General features: G+C 54.2%; 1 protein-coding gene across 1 annotated transcript in view; it reads right to left on the bottom strand.

Annotated features, from left to right (window-relative positions):
- Positions 1–9066: 9066 nt before the first annotated feature.
- WNT3 (Wnt family member 3) overlaps positions 9067–14895 on the bottom strand; it is a gene marked incomplete at both ends in the record, with an annotated part of 43313 nt that continues 37484 nt past the window's right edge. The window contains 3 exons of the mRNA XM_082603931.1: positions 9067–9546; positions 10151–10416; positions 14145–14386. Coding sequence (XP_082460057.1) covers positions 9067–9546; positions 10151–10416; positions 14145–14386 — 988 coding nt within the window. The remainder of the gene's footprint in view (positions 9547–10150; positions 10417–14144; positions 14387–14895) is intronic.

Below are 14895 nucleotides of genomic sequence, written 5' to 3'. Positions count from 1 at the left end.
CAATATTTTGTACAAAACAACATACATAACTGATATGAGTGTATGAAGAAAGGGATCAGAAAAGCCCCTCTGTTTTAACTAGTGTAAGGAGATGGATGATTTTTATTTTAAAATCTCTGATTTTAATCATTCAGAAAATATAGTTAATTTAAAGGAAATACAGATCGATAGCATATTTTATAAAGTTAGTGCGCAGCAAGAATCTTTATACCTCTTCTACTTATTTCTCTTTACTAAAAAACTGAAGTGTACCAAAGTCATAAGCGGGTTAGTAATAAACCGGAAGGGAAAATTGTTTCTCCAGTAGAATTACTCCTTCCTATGACACGTACAAGCCAAGGGACTCAAACACTCTCCGTGAGATTTCTTCACGTGACTCGTTTTGGTATCCTTCATCCAGTTTGCATGTTTCTGAGCTCTCAGATCTTTTAGCCTAAACCCTGATGCTTAGAGGTGGCTCGGGTTAGGACTAAAAGCCACCCAGAAAATCAGCAAGGCTTGTGGGGAGAGGTCAACCTCAGGGCTCCTCCAACAGCAGGGTCAGCTCCCCAGGAGCTGTCCACACCCTCCTGGGAGGAGGACCCTGAGGTCACCTGGTCCCTGCGTAGCCTTGAGAAGGTAGTCTTAAAGCCACCCTGGAATTCTTCAAAGCTGTTGCTGAGCAGAGAGCGTTCGAGATTACAGCACGGCCTGGTGATAAAGCAAAGGAGACTCCACTATCTGCTGCCTTAGATTTCTTCTTCTGTGGATGAACTGTTAACAGGCTACTTTTTTTATCAGAAGGTGTAATTAAAACCTCAGAAAAGGAGGTTCTTTTATCCTTTCTAAAGTTGTACAACTTCCCTGAAACACCTTTTTTTTTTTTAATGTAACACAGAAAACCTGGATAATGATGGTTAAACCTGAAATTTGTTTTACTTTAAGGCTTTTTCATATCCTAAGAATTACAGTGAACAGCCTCCCTAAGTTTCAGCAGCAAGTCTTGAAGTAGACTTAAGTGTGTATAATAATCAAATCCTGGTACACAGACTTGCTGAAGCACTGAGTCAGCTATAAACAACCGACCCAGCCCAAACACAGAAGGTAAAAGCAAGATTTCATTTTCCTTGCCCGGCAACTTGATCCATAAGCCTCTTCAAAGAAGTGACTGGGAAAGGTGTGTTCGAGAGTTCAAAAAAGCATGTAGATTTCAGAAGTTATTGCAAAATGATCCAAAGTTTCTCTTCAGCTGGCAAGCAGTGCCGAGACTGGGTCCTGGAGCTGGGCCCACAGAGGGCGTGTGCTGTGTGGACACCGTGACATTAAGATGCAGGAGATGGCGCCTGCGATCGGCAAGAATCCCAAGGAGCGGAGACAGTTTGCAAGGGGGACTCGGGTTTGAAATTTTCCCAGCGTACAGTCTCCACACAGCTGACTCTGTCACTCCATTTTGGGAGTATAAGATTAATGGTAAGATCATTTTTTGCCTCCTAGAAAGTCCTCTGTTGAGCTAGGAGAAATGATGACACTATAGCAGCCATCATTTTGCTGAAGCAACTTCACTTGTGTGTGCGTGTAGGTGAGCCATGCACATTAGCACACGTCCACATCCCCAGGGCCCGTGTGGATACACCGTTGGCTCGTTGGACACCACCATGTGACGCACCTAGAATAATCTCACCAGCATCGTTCCCCAGCCTTGCTGCTTCCTTCTGCCCTTATTTGTACCTCATCCCCTCATCCCTGAACTCTCTCACACACTCCCCTTCCCTTCTTTCTTCATAAAATAATACTGCTTTGAAAGATAATAATGATTCCCATTATATTATCTCTTTTCTTTCTTTTGGATTTTTTTTGGGGGGCGGATCTTCCTTTTGTTTTTAGATGTTTAATAGTATTCATGCTTATGGAGAAACTAAATGTTCAAGCACTGCTATAAACTGTATTCTCTTAAATCATAGAATATAATTAATCATAGAACGGATTACCAGTGGCCTTGGTGAGTGTGACCAGGGGCCATTTAAATATTTGGCTTTTTTTTTTTTTTTTTTTTTTTTTTTTTTTTTTTTTTTGCGGACGCGGGCCTCTCACCGCTGTGGCCTCCCCCGTTGCGGAGCACAGGCTCCGGACGTGCAGGCTCAGCGGCCATGGCTCACGGGCCCAGCCGCTCCGCGGCATGTGGGATCTTCCCGGACTGGGGCATGAACGCGTGTCCCCTGCATCGGCAGGCGGACTCTCAACCACTGTGCCACCAGGGAAGCCTGGCAATTTTATAGGTTAAAAAAAAAGTGCCCAAAATACTGGGGTAGATGAGTATTAGCTTCATGTAAAAGTGAAATACAAAGGTGAGCAGCTCCATGAGACGGGGAGATCTGTATCCTTTCCACGTCTGATTCATTGCACAGCCGAAACCACCGTTTTTGTGATTTAAGCTTTTCAGGTACTAAATAAAGACATGTCACGGGGAAAAGAAAGTTCATGAACTTCTAGTAGCCATCCCTAATCTAAGGTTAGAGCACAGGCAGCCCATCTCCACTGCACAAGGCAGACCCATTTTTCTGTTGTTTTTTTCTGTGAAGTGAGATGAATTTACTTCTACTAAAGGTAAATCAGGAGAAAGAAAAAGGAAAACATTTTTGCTGTGCCAAATAAACGGAAGGTGACATTTTATGGGTAGGTCTGAAGACCAAAGGATTGTCTGTGGTCATAAAACTGAGTTACAGCATCTCATTGATGAAAAGGCGTTACCTATTAGCTTCAGGTGAGTCCTTTAGGAGCCTCAGTCCAAGGAGAGGATGGCCTTCCCAAGAGCATGCCCACTAGTGGGTCTGTTCTGCCCAAGCAGATCTAAACCTTCAAACGACACCTGTTCCAGAGCCCAGGGCACACCATTTCTTCTTTCCCGCCAGCCTACCCTTTCCGAAGCTTAGCTCTCAAGTGGAACTAGCAGGGGAGAGCCATGTCCACTCAAGTTTCATTTTCAGTAAAGCAAATCCTATTTTCCCAATAAATGGAGTTGAAAACATGGGTTAGAAAGGGGTTAAGTCGGTGGCCAACCCCATGGTCTGTGGGCCTCGAGCCGTATCTGTGTTTGTGACATTAATTTGTGCATTGGAAGTGCTGGGGTCTATGAGATGAAGTACTGCCCAAATTGCTGACTTCTAAAACGAAATTCTTTGTTAGAAGCTGATTTAGAACAAAGTAAGCCTGTAAGAAGGTCCTTTAGTAGATCAGACCTACTGTCCATGACGTCTCAGATGATCTTGCTTAGAAAACAAAGGAAATTACCTTGATTTGGGCCACTAATTTCAGAGTGAAAGTGGAGGCGACCACATTCAGAATCTCATATTCTTGACCTCCTAAGCATTAATCTGGAAACTCCACACATTGTACAATGTATCCGTTTTAAGTTTGTTTACCTTCTCTTTAATGACTTCTTAACAGAAAAAAACTGCATGATGAAATATATTTTCTCCAAATATATATATATTTATATAATATATAATCTTAGTTAACTCAAAGGTATATACATTGTATAATAAATAATATTTATAAAAAGAGACTTTTTGAATATAAAATCAAAAAGATCAACAACTTCTACAACTTTTTACAAAACTTTGGATACAGCAGGTTGGTAGGAAATTTCTGTTGGATACTATTACCTGACTATGGCGAGAATAATTACAATGCACTCAATGTACTATTATTAAATAATTACTTGTCAGCTACTTGAATACGCCCCAGAAACATGACTTTATCACTTTTAATATAGAATACATAGATATGAAAAGACTTTTGAAAATTTGTATCCATTCTGCTGAAAGAATTCTCACATAAAGCAAGCATCATCTGGTTGACATGATTTAAAACTTCAGTCTGAGATGGGGAGGGGCATTTCAGACTCTCTAGAGGGGATGGGATGTGTATCTTTTTAGCAGGGCTCACTGCCAGCAGATTCAAGAGTGCAGGCACGGCTTCTAGACAGTCGTCTTGGCGAACCTGCCTGAGCACATAGGAAGATGGCCTGACCTGGTACCTTAGGTCAGTGTTAGGCAAAGAGAGAAGGGGGAAGAGGAAGAAATCACTGAGTCCTGTACTGTGCCCCGCTGCATCTCTTCTTTCTGACTCTAAGGCAGAGCTGTTGCACTGACTCGTACCATCAGACCCGCTTGCCGCCACTGTGCTCGCTTCCTCTAGGACACTCCAGAGGACCCGTGCGGATCAAGGAGAACTGAGCTGTGAGACGCTTTACCCCAGGGAGCAAGTGACGGCTTGCCCCCGTTTGAACACCTAATGCTGATCCTTGGCGTCTGCATGGATTGATGCCGTCAGCATACAGGTGAGGCCGGAAGGCCTGTGTGAAGGAACTCTGCATTTCTGTTTCCTCACGCAGGCCAACGAAAGACGAGGGTGCAGGACGACGTGTCCTTATAGGAGAGGAAACGAAGGAATCCTCGGTATGCTCCCCATCTACTAGCCACAACATTGGAACTTCAGGAATATATTGCTACCCTCCCTCTGACCCTTTGTCTAATGTATACTAAGGTGACCTACAGTCCAACTGCTCGACCTGGAGTTTGTTTCTATGGAGAATCTGCAGGTGAGCAGGGCTGGGAGGGACAGAATGGCCCCTTTAAAGATACCACTTTCTTCAGGAAGCCATTGGAGCTAGAGGAGGCTTGCCCCACACACATAACCTATTTACAACGTTCACTACAGAAAAAAAAAAAAAGTACTGCGTTAACGGTGGAAACTGCAGAATGGTAGAAAAAGATTTTTGAGATCTGACTGCAGTTCCCAAGAGCCTCTCGTGCAGAACAGGGTTACAGAGAAAATGGGACTGAGAAGAACATACCGCTGCTCTTCAAACAGCTTTACCAGGCCGCCTGGAACTCCCGGTTCTTCAGACTCAAAACCTGACTCTAACGATTGCCTTGGGCCTCCCTACCACTTGATCCCAGCTAAACCTATGGCTTTTATCAGAATGTGAAAGTCTATCAGATTTGAACGGGAGTAGACAGAGAAAAGGAGATTGCAGGGCTTTGTCCTACTTCCTAACTCTCACCTCGCAGGCATCTTGGAATGTCACCAGAAGCAGCAGCTGGGAAACAGAATCTTGCCCACGTTGATGTCTTTACCACCAGGCAGAGCGCTCACATGAGCCCAGCCTGTTCTGTTGGAGTAGAAGTGGTTTTCTGTGGGGTTTTTTTTTCCATTTTTATTTTCTTTAACATGTGCAAAGATAAGCCTTGGGTCTGTTCCTATCAGACCCTAGAGAACTAAAAAGAAAGCCCCTTCTTTAAAAACCACACACCATCCAGAGTAGGGTGAGAAACTTAAGATGAAGAGAGAAGGGAGGGAGGCCTCCCAGGCAGCGGGCTGGTTGGATCCAGGTAATTTACCACACGTGCATCTGGCAACAGTCCGGATTCCTTGCTGTCTGATGCTGAGGGCTGAGCCCGGCTCTGGGTCCCGCTTCCCATAGGACTTCGGTGAATCTGCCCAGCCACACACTTCACCCGTTCCCAGTGCCCTTTGGAAAGTAAAGAGGAAGAATTAGGAACATGATTATTTTCCCAGAGAGACCACCCCCAGGGTGCAAAGCTCAGAGGCTGCTGATCGGGTATCTCAACAGGAGACTCCAGTGGCTGTTCCATGCTCCCTCCGCTACCTGGGGTCTACCGCTGAGGAAGGGCGTGTGAGCTACAGAACAGTAGAGCTTCAGCGTCTACACGCTGGGATCCACATTCTACCTCTCCACCCTCTAGCTGGGGCTTGGGCAACAGGAGGCCCAGTAGCAGGTAACTAGACTGATATAGGAACCTGTCGCAAGCATAGAGACTGGGAGAAACCTTGCAGATCTAGGGCCCAATTCCCAACTTCGTAGACTCCTGTACACTGTGTTTCTGTATCAAGCTGTCCAAACAGAAGAAAGTCTATTGCATTATGAATAATTCCTTCTCATAGGAGCACCGATGTGTACATTTTCTTCATTTGTATTTGTATTTACATGTCACAAAGGATTTAAGCCCAAAGGGCTCTGACGGGTGTTCCCAATCGACCCCCAACTCCTTGGCCAGTAGACTTTTACAAGGAGAGAAACAGACTCAGCAAGATTAAAAGGACACGTCCAAAGTCTCGCAGCAAGTTAGTGACAGACCCAGGACTTGGGGTCAGCCAGGCCACCTGACTCTCAGGCAGAGCCCTTTCCAGCTTACTGTGCTCACAGAATCTGAATAACAAGGAATAAACCTGGAACTCCTAAGGTAGGAAATCAGTGGTTAGCCTGAGACGCTGGACAAAATCTACAAGCAATGGGAAGAGGTTTCCCCACAAGGGAGGCCCAGGACTCTGGCCTTCCTGTGGCATAAAGCATCTTGACTGGGGCTCCTCCCCGAGCGTGTGGAGGGCACATGTCCTGCTCTGGGGCGCTCTTCTCTCTCCCACCTGCACTGGAGACAGTGCAGCCAAGAGAAAGGCTGCAGGCTCTGTTCCCTGAAGTCCCTGCCAGCCTGTCTCGAAAGTTCTCATCTTGCCTGCAGAGTGTCGGTGTGGATGAAAGGACAGGAAAGGTAACTGGTCTCAGCCTGTGGCTCCAGACCAGCAGCAGGCCTGGGGGAAAGTCGCCCTTGGAGGTCAGCTCCACTCAGCCTTGGAATCTTTTGCTGCTTCCTTGGACCCTGTGCCAGGGCTGTTTGTGTGGATGACCTCTAGTCCACAGGTGAGGGAACTGGGGCTTAAGAGAGGCAAAACAACTTGCCCCAAATCACTCACCAAACTGAGTGTTTGTCAGAAAGGCACCACATTGGGGGACAATTCTCCACTTGTCCCAGAGCAAGGACTCCAGAGTATCCATATATGAGGGCCCAGGGGGCCACCATCTACCTGGGTGTGGCATGTTGAAACCACATCCACGTAGTACTTTCCATAAGACTGGGGGCAATGCCATTCTGTTTCAGAAACGGGGAACAGAAGGCTGATGGAGAGTGTTGACTCTTCTTACGATCAGTATCAGATCGCAGGCAGGGGATTTTTATGGACACTGAGGGCAAACCCAGCACCTCCTTCCCACTTGGCAGATGGCTTCTCTTGGCTGCTCACTGAGGGGAGGGGAGGGGAGGTGCTGGAACAGAGCCGTGACACCCTGGAGCCCCCTAGAGCCACTGCCGGGGCCTGGGCTGCTGCTGCCGTGGCCTCTGCAGGACCCACATATGGGGCCTTTCTGGAGGCAGAGCCCTGGGCTCAGTGTCCTTATCTGTGCAATGGGCAGGCCAGACAAACGGCCCCCTGTACCCCCTCCAGGGCTAGTGTTCTGAAACTCCGATTTCCCCCCAGCCTCCTCTCAGAATGGCCAGAGCCGTGTCCTGCTTGACAGCGGGGACACTGTTGCCTCTGGCCAGAGTGGACATCAGAGGAAGGAAGCACTGCAGGTTTCAAACATTCCTTCTACCTGACAAGCCACAGGGAGCCTGGGCGTTCTCTCTTATTCACTGACTTCTCTTCCATCGTTTTGAAAAGCAGTAAATGAAACTGCCCAAGTGATGACACCGTTTCCTTGCACGATGACTGCCCTCATGTCCTGGCTCTCGTGGCATTTATCACTTTCTATTAGCACCCTATTCAGACGAGCGTTCACACCTGCTGGCTTGCTTGAACCGCAGGAGAATTCTGCTAGGCCCACATCATCACCACTGCCGTACAGACGAGGACACCGGGCTTCCAGCCGGGAAGTGGTGGAGGGAGAACCACCTCTGTCCTCTTTCCGCTCCCCACACTGCTCTTATTCAGACACCAAGAAAAGTGGTGCCTCCTGCTGTCTTCCCAGACTCTGGCCCTGCCAGGACGGAACGTGAGCTACACAGAGGGGCTTCCCAGACTGGCTGAGCCACCCCTCCAGCAGAGCTCTCCCCAGCACGTGAGGTCCCTCCATGTCCCCCAGTCCCGCCCTGTGTGGGACCGCATCGCCCAGTGGGGTGCCCCCGCTGACACAGCCCCAGGCAGCGATGACCCAGGCAGGGGAGGCCTTCACAACAGACAAGCACTGTCTCCAGTGTCCTTCACTTTGTTCCTCACAGCACCTCGGGGGAGGATGACAGATGAGGAGATGGTCTTGCTTGGGTCACACGGTGGGCGAGTGGTGGAAGCTGGACCAGGGCTCGGACCCCTGTAGCTTAGGCCCCTTCTCAGGGCAGAGAAAAGGAAGAAACCCTCCCTTGGGCCTCAGAGACCCTCCAAGATCAGGACCACCACGTGCCAATCTTGACCTGTCCTGGGGACCTATGGACCCGAGGGCCGGGCAACAGTGTCTCCCACACAGGCCACCTCTGGGAAGCTTGGGAGCCTCATCCACCAGCCTTTGATCCCTTGATTACTCACCACCATCACTCTGAGCTTGACTGCGTCCTCCTCCCTCCCCATCACCGTCCATAAACGTGGTGAGAGTGTGCCCCGCTCCACCCAAGCCTCAGATCTGCGGGGATATGGGCTTATACACCGCTTCCTCCCACCCACCTCCTTGAGGGTGGTAGGAGTTGACACTTGCACAAAAACCTGCCCTCTAAGTTCAAGGTGGATGCAAAACAACTCTGCCTCAGGTGTACAAGAGACTTCTTGGCCTGCTATTCCAAGGATTTTAACCCCCTCACTTTACAGAAAGAAACCTGAGGCCCAAAGAAGCGAAAGAACAGGAAGTTAGGAGCACAGTCAAGACCAGAAGTCAGGCGTCCCAGCCTCCAACCCCACAGTCCCTCCTCTGGCTCCACAGATGTTCAATAATGAGAGCTAGTGGCTGTGCGAAAACTGGACGTGGCTCCTAATTTACTTACTAACTTGTACACAAATTTAATCAACCGCAGCCTCGTGTGCGCACACTTGGTTATTATCTGTGCTTTGCGTAATCCACTGACACACTGCCCAAGGACCGTTCCCACTGAAGCTTGGGAAATCCTGGCTTCCTACCTTGGCTTTGGAAACGTGTCCTGGACCGCTCAGAAACGGAACAGGGTTGCCAAGAAGAGGAGACAAGCAAACCCAGTGCCCTGCGCCAAGGCACCCCAGCCTCCCCACTGGGCCACCCTACCTGGCTCCCTACTTGCAGGTGTGCACATCGTAGATGCGGATACACTCCTGGCAGCTCACGTAGCAGCACCAGTGGAAGATGCAGTGGCATTTCTCCTTCCGCTTCTCCGTCCTTGTGTTGTGGCCGCGGCCGCAGCAGAGCAGGTCGCAGCCATCGATGCCGTGGGAGGTGACATTGCAAGTCCGGTCCCTGGTGCCGAAGGAGCCCGTCTCGGGGTTGGGCTCGCAGAAGTTGGGGGAGTTCTCGTAGTAGACCAGGTCCCTCTCAGTGGGCGGCTTGAAGAGCGCGTACTTGGCGCGGAGGGTCTCCACCCAGCCACGGGACTCCCGGTGCTTCTCCACCACCATCTCCGAGGCGCTGTCGTACTTGTCCTTGAGGAAGTCCCCGATGGCGCGGAAGTCGGGCTGGGCCCACCAGCAGGTCTTGACCTCGCAGCTGCCCGACAGCCCGTGGCACTTGCACTTGAGGTGCATGTGGTCCAGGATGGTCTGGGAAGAGTACGAGTAGCAGGTGGTCCCCAGACTGACCCCACCTGGGAGCACACCCAGGCCCTCCCACTCTTCGCCACCCCCACCCCCCATCGCTGAAGCCTTCTCTATTCCTACACTACGCCAGGGTGAGAACTGACTGGGGACTGAGGCTCAGACCTAAAGAATGATGACCTTGTGTCCCTCCCCTTCACACCCCAAGCACGGGCAGAAATCACATCCACTTCTCAAAGCCCTAGGAAATAAGGACTGTTATTCCCGTGTAACAGGGAAACTGGCTGGGAGCTTAAGTGACTAGCCCTCGGTCAAGCAACCATAAGAAAGGATGGAGCCTGAATTCAAAGCCAGGTCCATGGGTCTCACAGCCCTACACAGGCAGCTGAAGTGCACCGGAAGGGCTGGCTGGTACCTGCGCTCGCGGGCTGCCGCATCCCCAGGGTGGGGCGGGGATGGGGACCGGGAGCAGTCCAAGGAGAAAGGAGGGGGAAAGAGAAGAGCAGGGAGCCGGGAATGCACAAGGGCCACAGGGAGGGGCAGGGAGGGGCGGGGACAGGTCCGGGAAGGGGTCTTGGGCTGGGCTGGGGTGAGGGCGGCCAGGGCTCACCGTGCGGCCAGCCTCGTTGTTGTGCTTGTTCATGGCCGAGCGCGCGTCCGGCCTGTTCTCACGTGCGTCCGCGAACTCCCGGGACACGAGCACCCCGAAGTCTGCGTCCTCGCTGCAGCCGCCCCACTTCCAGCCCTCGCCGGGCGGCCCTTTATGATGCGAGTCGCAGCCACAGATGGTGGAGGTGCCTTCGGCACAGGAGCGTGTGACGGCGAACGCCACGCCGGCTGAGGCGATGGCGTGCACGAAGGCCGATTCGCGGGTGGCTGTGGGGAAGGAAGGCATCGGGAGGCACTGCTCAGGCCGGGCCCTGGGACGCGGCTGCCCTGCCTCGACTTCCCCAGCTGCGAAAAGGGGCCCTGCAGCCCCAAGGGAGAAGAAGTGCCTTTTCCTCTTTGGTTGGCCTAGCCCCTAGTGGGTATCCCCAGTTTACAGATGAACAAACTGAGGCCCAGAGCTGCTAACTGATTAACCCAGGGCTTTAACAGCTGGCAGAGTGGAGCCTGTTAGAAACAGGGGTGGAAAGACAACTCTGGCAGGTTGCTGAAGAGATAAGGTGGCCTTGATCCGTCCTGGCCCCAGGCCCCCCTGCCCTCCACCTTCCCAAACTGGAAATCCCAGCACAGGCCCGGGCCCTCCCACTCCTGAGAGAGCCTGAGGTCTGTGGGGAGGGAGGCCTGGGAACCTACAGCCTAAGCCTACCCAAGTCCACCCACTGCCCACCTGGATGCACGTGGGCAGACCCTTTCCTTTCCTGAGCCTCAGTTACCCTTTTTGTAAAATGGGTACAACTTCCCTCTGCCACCAGAGTTCCTGACCAGGAGTGCAGTGGTCAGCATGTCAGCTTCCCCCTTCCGTTCTCCTGTCCTCCATCCAGACAAAGCCAAGGTTTTGGACTGAGAAGGCCAAGCCCCTCCCGGGAGGATGGAGGGTCACAGGGCACTTCCCTGCTTCTGCCCCAGGGTCCAGCAAAGAGAAAGCAGAGATTCTCAGGGTGCCCCCCGACCCCGCCGACATCATTATAATGACTACCTTTGAGTGCTGGGTTTGCACCAGATTCTGCCCCTCATGTGCTTTATCCCATTTAATCCTCTCACCCCTATGAGGCAGAGAGTCTTATTACAGGCCCATTTAGCAGATACAGACACTGACAACTAGGGAGGCAAAGGCCTGAAAGACCTGCAGTCCAACCATCTGTCTCCTTAATGGTGAGGAACCCAGAGCAGGGAGGTGACCTGCCCAAGGCCAGGCAGGTTGCAAAACGCCGGGCTGCTGGCCTGGATGCCTCCTTTCCTGGGCTGTGGCTCCGGTCCTGAGCGCTGAGGGCAGCTCGGCGGACGAGGGAGCCTGGTAACCCCCTCGTGGCCACTGCCGCTTCTTCAGAGGCCCCGGGGCCCCCGTGGGCCACCTGCAGAGGAGGGTGCGTCCCCCTTCCCGAGCAGGCCGGCGTGGAGTGGGAGCGGTCCCCGCCTGGGCAGTGGACCCGCGCAGCCAGCGCCAACTGCGACACGGGGCGGCCGAGGCCTGAGGCGCTGTGCCCCGGCTCCGACCCCGACCCCGGCTGGCCACCCCTCAGCGACCCGGGGGCCGGGGGCGCCGAGGGCGAGCGCCGCGCTTCCGGCCGGCCCGCGGCCTCTCGCGGCGGCGGCGGCGCCCGGGCCCCGGGCCGCACTCGGTTCCCAGCCCCGGGGACGCGGGGGCGGCGGGGGCGGGGCGGGGATTAGCCTGGGAGCGGCGCTGACAGCCCTGCTGTGCTGGTCCCCGTCCGGCGGGGCCCGCTGGGCCGCTCAATCCGCCTTTGTTCGCGCGGTGTCACACCGCATTACCCGCATAATGCGGCCGCCGGGCCCGGGCCGCCGGGCCGGCCGCCACCGCGTAGCAACGGGCGGCTCCCGCGGCCGGGCCGCGCCCCCGGCCCCGGCGCCGGCCCGCGAAATCCCCATTGAAGCGGCGCCCCCCGCCCCCGCGCCGCGCCGAATGGCCAGAGGGCGTGTGAATGGCTCGGCGGCCGCAGCGGGCGCGGGGCTGGGCCGCGCGGTGGGGGGCGGCTCTCGGGCCCCTTTTCAAGCCGCCTAAGCCCCTCCGGGCCGCCCGCCCCGCCCGGGGACTGCGATCCCCCGCCGCCCGCACCCCGCCGTCGCAGCCTCGCGCCTTCCGGCCGCTGACCCCTGCGCCCCCCGCGCCCGGGTGCAGCCCCGCCCCGGCCTCCGCTCCGGGCGGGCCAGCCCCAGGGGGTCGGTCCCCGGCGTCCGCGGAAGATGCGCGCCCCGGAGCCGACCGCCTCCCTGCCACCCTGGGTCTCAAAGCCGTGGGCAGAGGTCTACCCTGGTGGCCCACACGGCAGGGGTGCGGGACTCGCCAGAGGCGGGGCCCGAGCGTGGAGCCTAGAGCTGCGTTCGAACCCGTTCCCGCCGGGCTCTGGGCGCTGGGGCGCGCGTGCATGCGGGGGCCCTCCTCCCGGAGACCGCAGAGCTTCCCTCAGATTCCCTGTGTCTCTAACACCTTCCCTCCCTCCCCCCACACAAAACTGCCCTCTTGCAATTTCGAGATGTAGGCAAGTCCTAGAACCTACAACGGTGATTTAAAACGTTAAACACAGACGTGAAGGGATAATAAGCTCAGAGACCCGGTTTTCACAGGCTAACGTCCCGCGCGGGGAAGAGCAATCAGAAGGTGAGTCTTGCTTTGGGGAGCGCGTCTAGACGCCAGGCTGTTTGATTAAGCGCTACCTGGCCCGAGGTGGGGCACCGGAAGGCGAGGAGACTGACACGCCGGCAAGATGAGGTTTGAAATGCAAACCACCGCCACTTGGCCCCAATTGGAGGCCAAACCTTTTATGTAAACAAGGAATAATTAGCTTTGGTAATAGAAGCGTTCGCAGAATCATCATCCATTGATTCGCTAATTGCCCTTGTCCCATGACAACAGGTCGGACTTACAAGGTGCACCTGAGGCACAGGTAAAGGGGGACTCCACTCTAAAATGGGGGGTCGGCTTCACCCCACTCATTCCCTGCCACTCCCCCCACCAACCCTTCCCCAGGCCCAGCTGGTTCTCAGATCCCTTTTCTTTCTGGCTGTAAATGCAACTCTTCTAAAAGGAGGGAGGGCCCAGTTCACCCGTTTGGGTGCCCAAGCCCTGGTGGTGGCCGGAGGAGGGTTCAAGTTGCTGAGGAAAAGGAATGGTAGCTCCCGGGAGGCCAGCTGGGTCATTACATTCCTAGACACTGCAATTGCTCAAAGAATAGCCCGACTCCAGCCCAGAACTCACCAGCCCCAAAGTCCCCTTCTTGGGAGCAGTTGTGCCTCTCATCCCTCTCTCCCAGTGCCTTCACGTTCAAGGTCAAGTAATGTGAATCCCATTCATTTGCGACACAGCCAATGAGACTCCCAGGTTGCAAGATGCAAGTTACCCAGAGGCCAGCACACCCTCTAGCCCCACCACAATCCGTGGGCATATCCAGCTATCAGGGCCATGGGGACCAGCAGAAGCTTCCCACAGAAGCACCTGGGGGCAAGGCAGTGCCACCAGCATGAGGCAGCTCCCTCAACTCCAGAATTTTCTACATGGGAGGGACCTAAGGGGGACAATGCTCTCACCCCACCCCAAACTAGATTTACATAGCACTTAACACTCCACTGGGAAAATGTCACAAAAGTCCACATCAAAGCCTGGGGCCACCCACTGTGCCAGCCAGGAGGAAAGGAAGGCTGCAGCCTCCTAGCCTGCCCTAGGATCTCGGGGGATGGGATCTCAAGGCTGCCCAGCCCCCAGCAGCACCTGGGAAGGCGTGGCAACCACGATGACAACCTGGGTCAGGCCAGAGAGGGACCTGGCCCACTTTCTGTGGAGGCCGTGGGTCGTGACCAGCTTTATCGCCCTCCCCTGGGGACCCTGGGCTCAGAGCTGAGACGCCCTGATGTGGAAGAGTGACTGTGTCCTGATGCCCTCCCCTCACCTCCTCGCGCACCTCCGACCCGCCCAGAGACGGTACCTTTATCGAGGACGGGCCCGAAGATGGCCAGGCTGTCGTCGATGGTGGTGCAGTTCCAGCGGCGGCCCCGGAACTGGTGCTGGCACTCCTGGATGCCCAGCTTCACGCCCTCGGCCACGCTGGGCATGATTTCGATGTAATTGCGGCAGAAGCGCAGTTGCTTGGGGACCAGGCCTGGGATGGAGCCGCAGAGCAGGGGCTGTGAGCCCAGGGCTGTGTACTGCTGGCCCAGGGCCAGGGACCTGCGGGCAGACAGAAGGCAGTGGTACTGCAGGCACAAAGCACGCGGCCCACTGTGGGCATCGTTTCTTCTCCGTGAGTACTCAGGGCAGGTGGAGCCATGGAGGGCCTGTGAGCCTGAAGCCGTGGCCCTGAGAAACCCGGCATCTGAATGCACTACCTTTGACCTTGCGTGTGTACTGTCCCTTGAAGAGCAGAGCTCTGATCCAGGGAGCTGGCCCTCCGCCGTGGGCATTTCCAGTTTGCAGGGGCGCCTGGGGGCAATGAATACTATGAAAAGAACCCTGGATGGAGATGGTATTAGAGGCCCAGGTCAAGTCCCTCCCAGGCTCTGGGCCAGCTTCCCTGATGGGGAGAGGTCAGGTTGGGAGTTTCAGTTTCTAGGGCCACGTGGAGACTTCCAATGATCCATCGGAAGGAAACAAAATCTACGGAGAGGAAGATGGCAGGAGCTGGCTTGACCCCCATCACATCTCAGAGAAAGCAGAAAGTAGAGAAGCTTCAGTCCTAG

The sequence above is a fragment of the Mesoplodon mirus genome (genome assembly GCF_964341445.2).
Source record: "Mesoplodon mirus genome assembly, chromosome: 18".
Classification (NCBI taxonomy): Eukaryota; Metazoa; Chordata; class Mammalia; order Artiodactyla; family Ziphiidae; genus Mesoplodon; species Mesoplodon mirus.
Note: the sequence above shows the minus strand (reverse complement) of the source record. Positions and strands in the feature narration are given on the sequence as shown.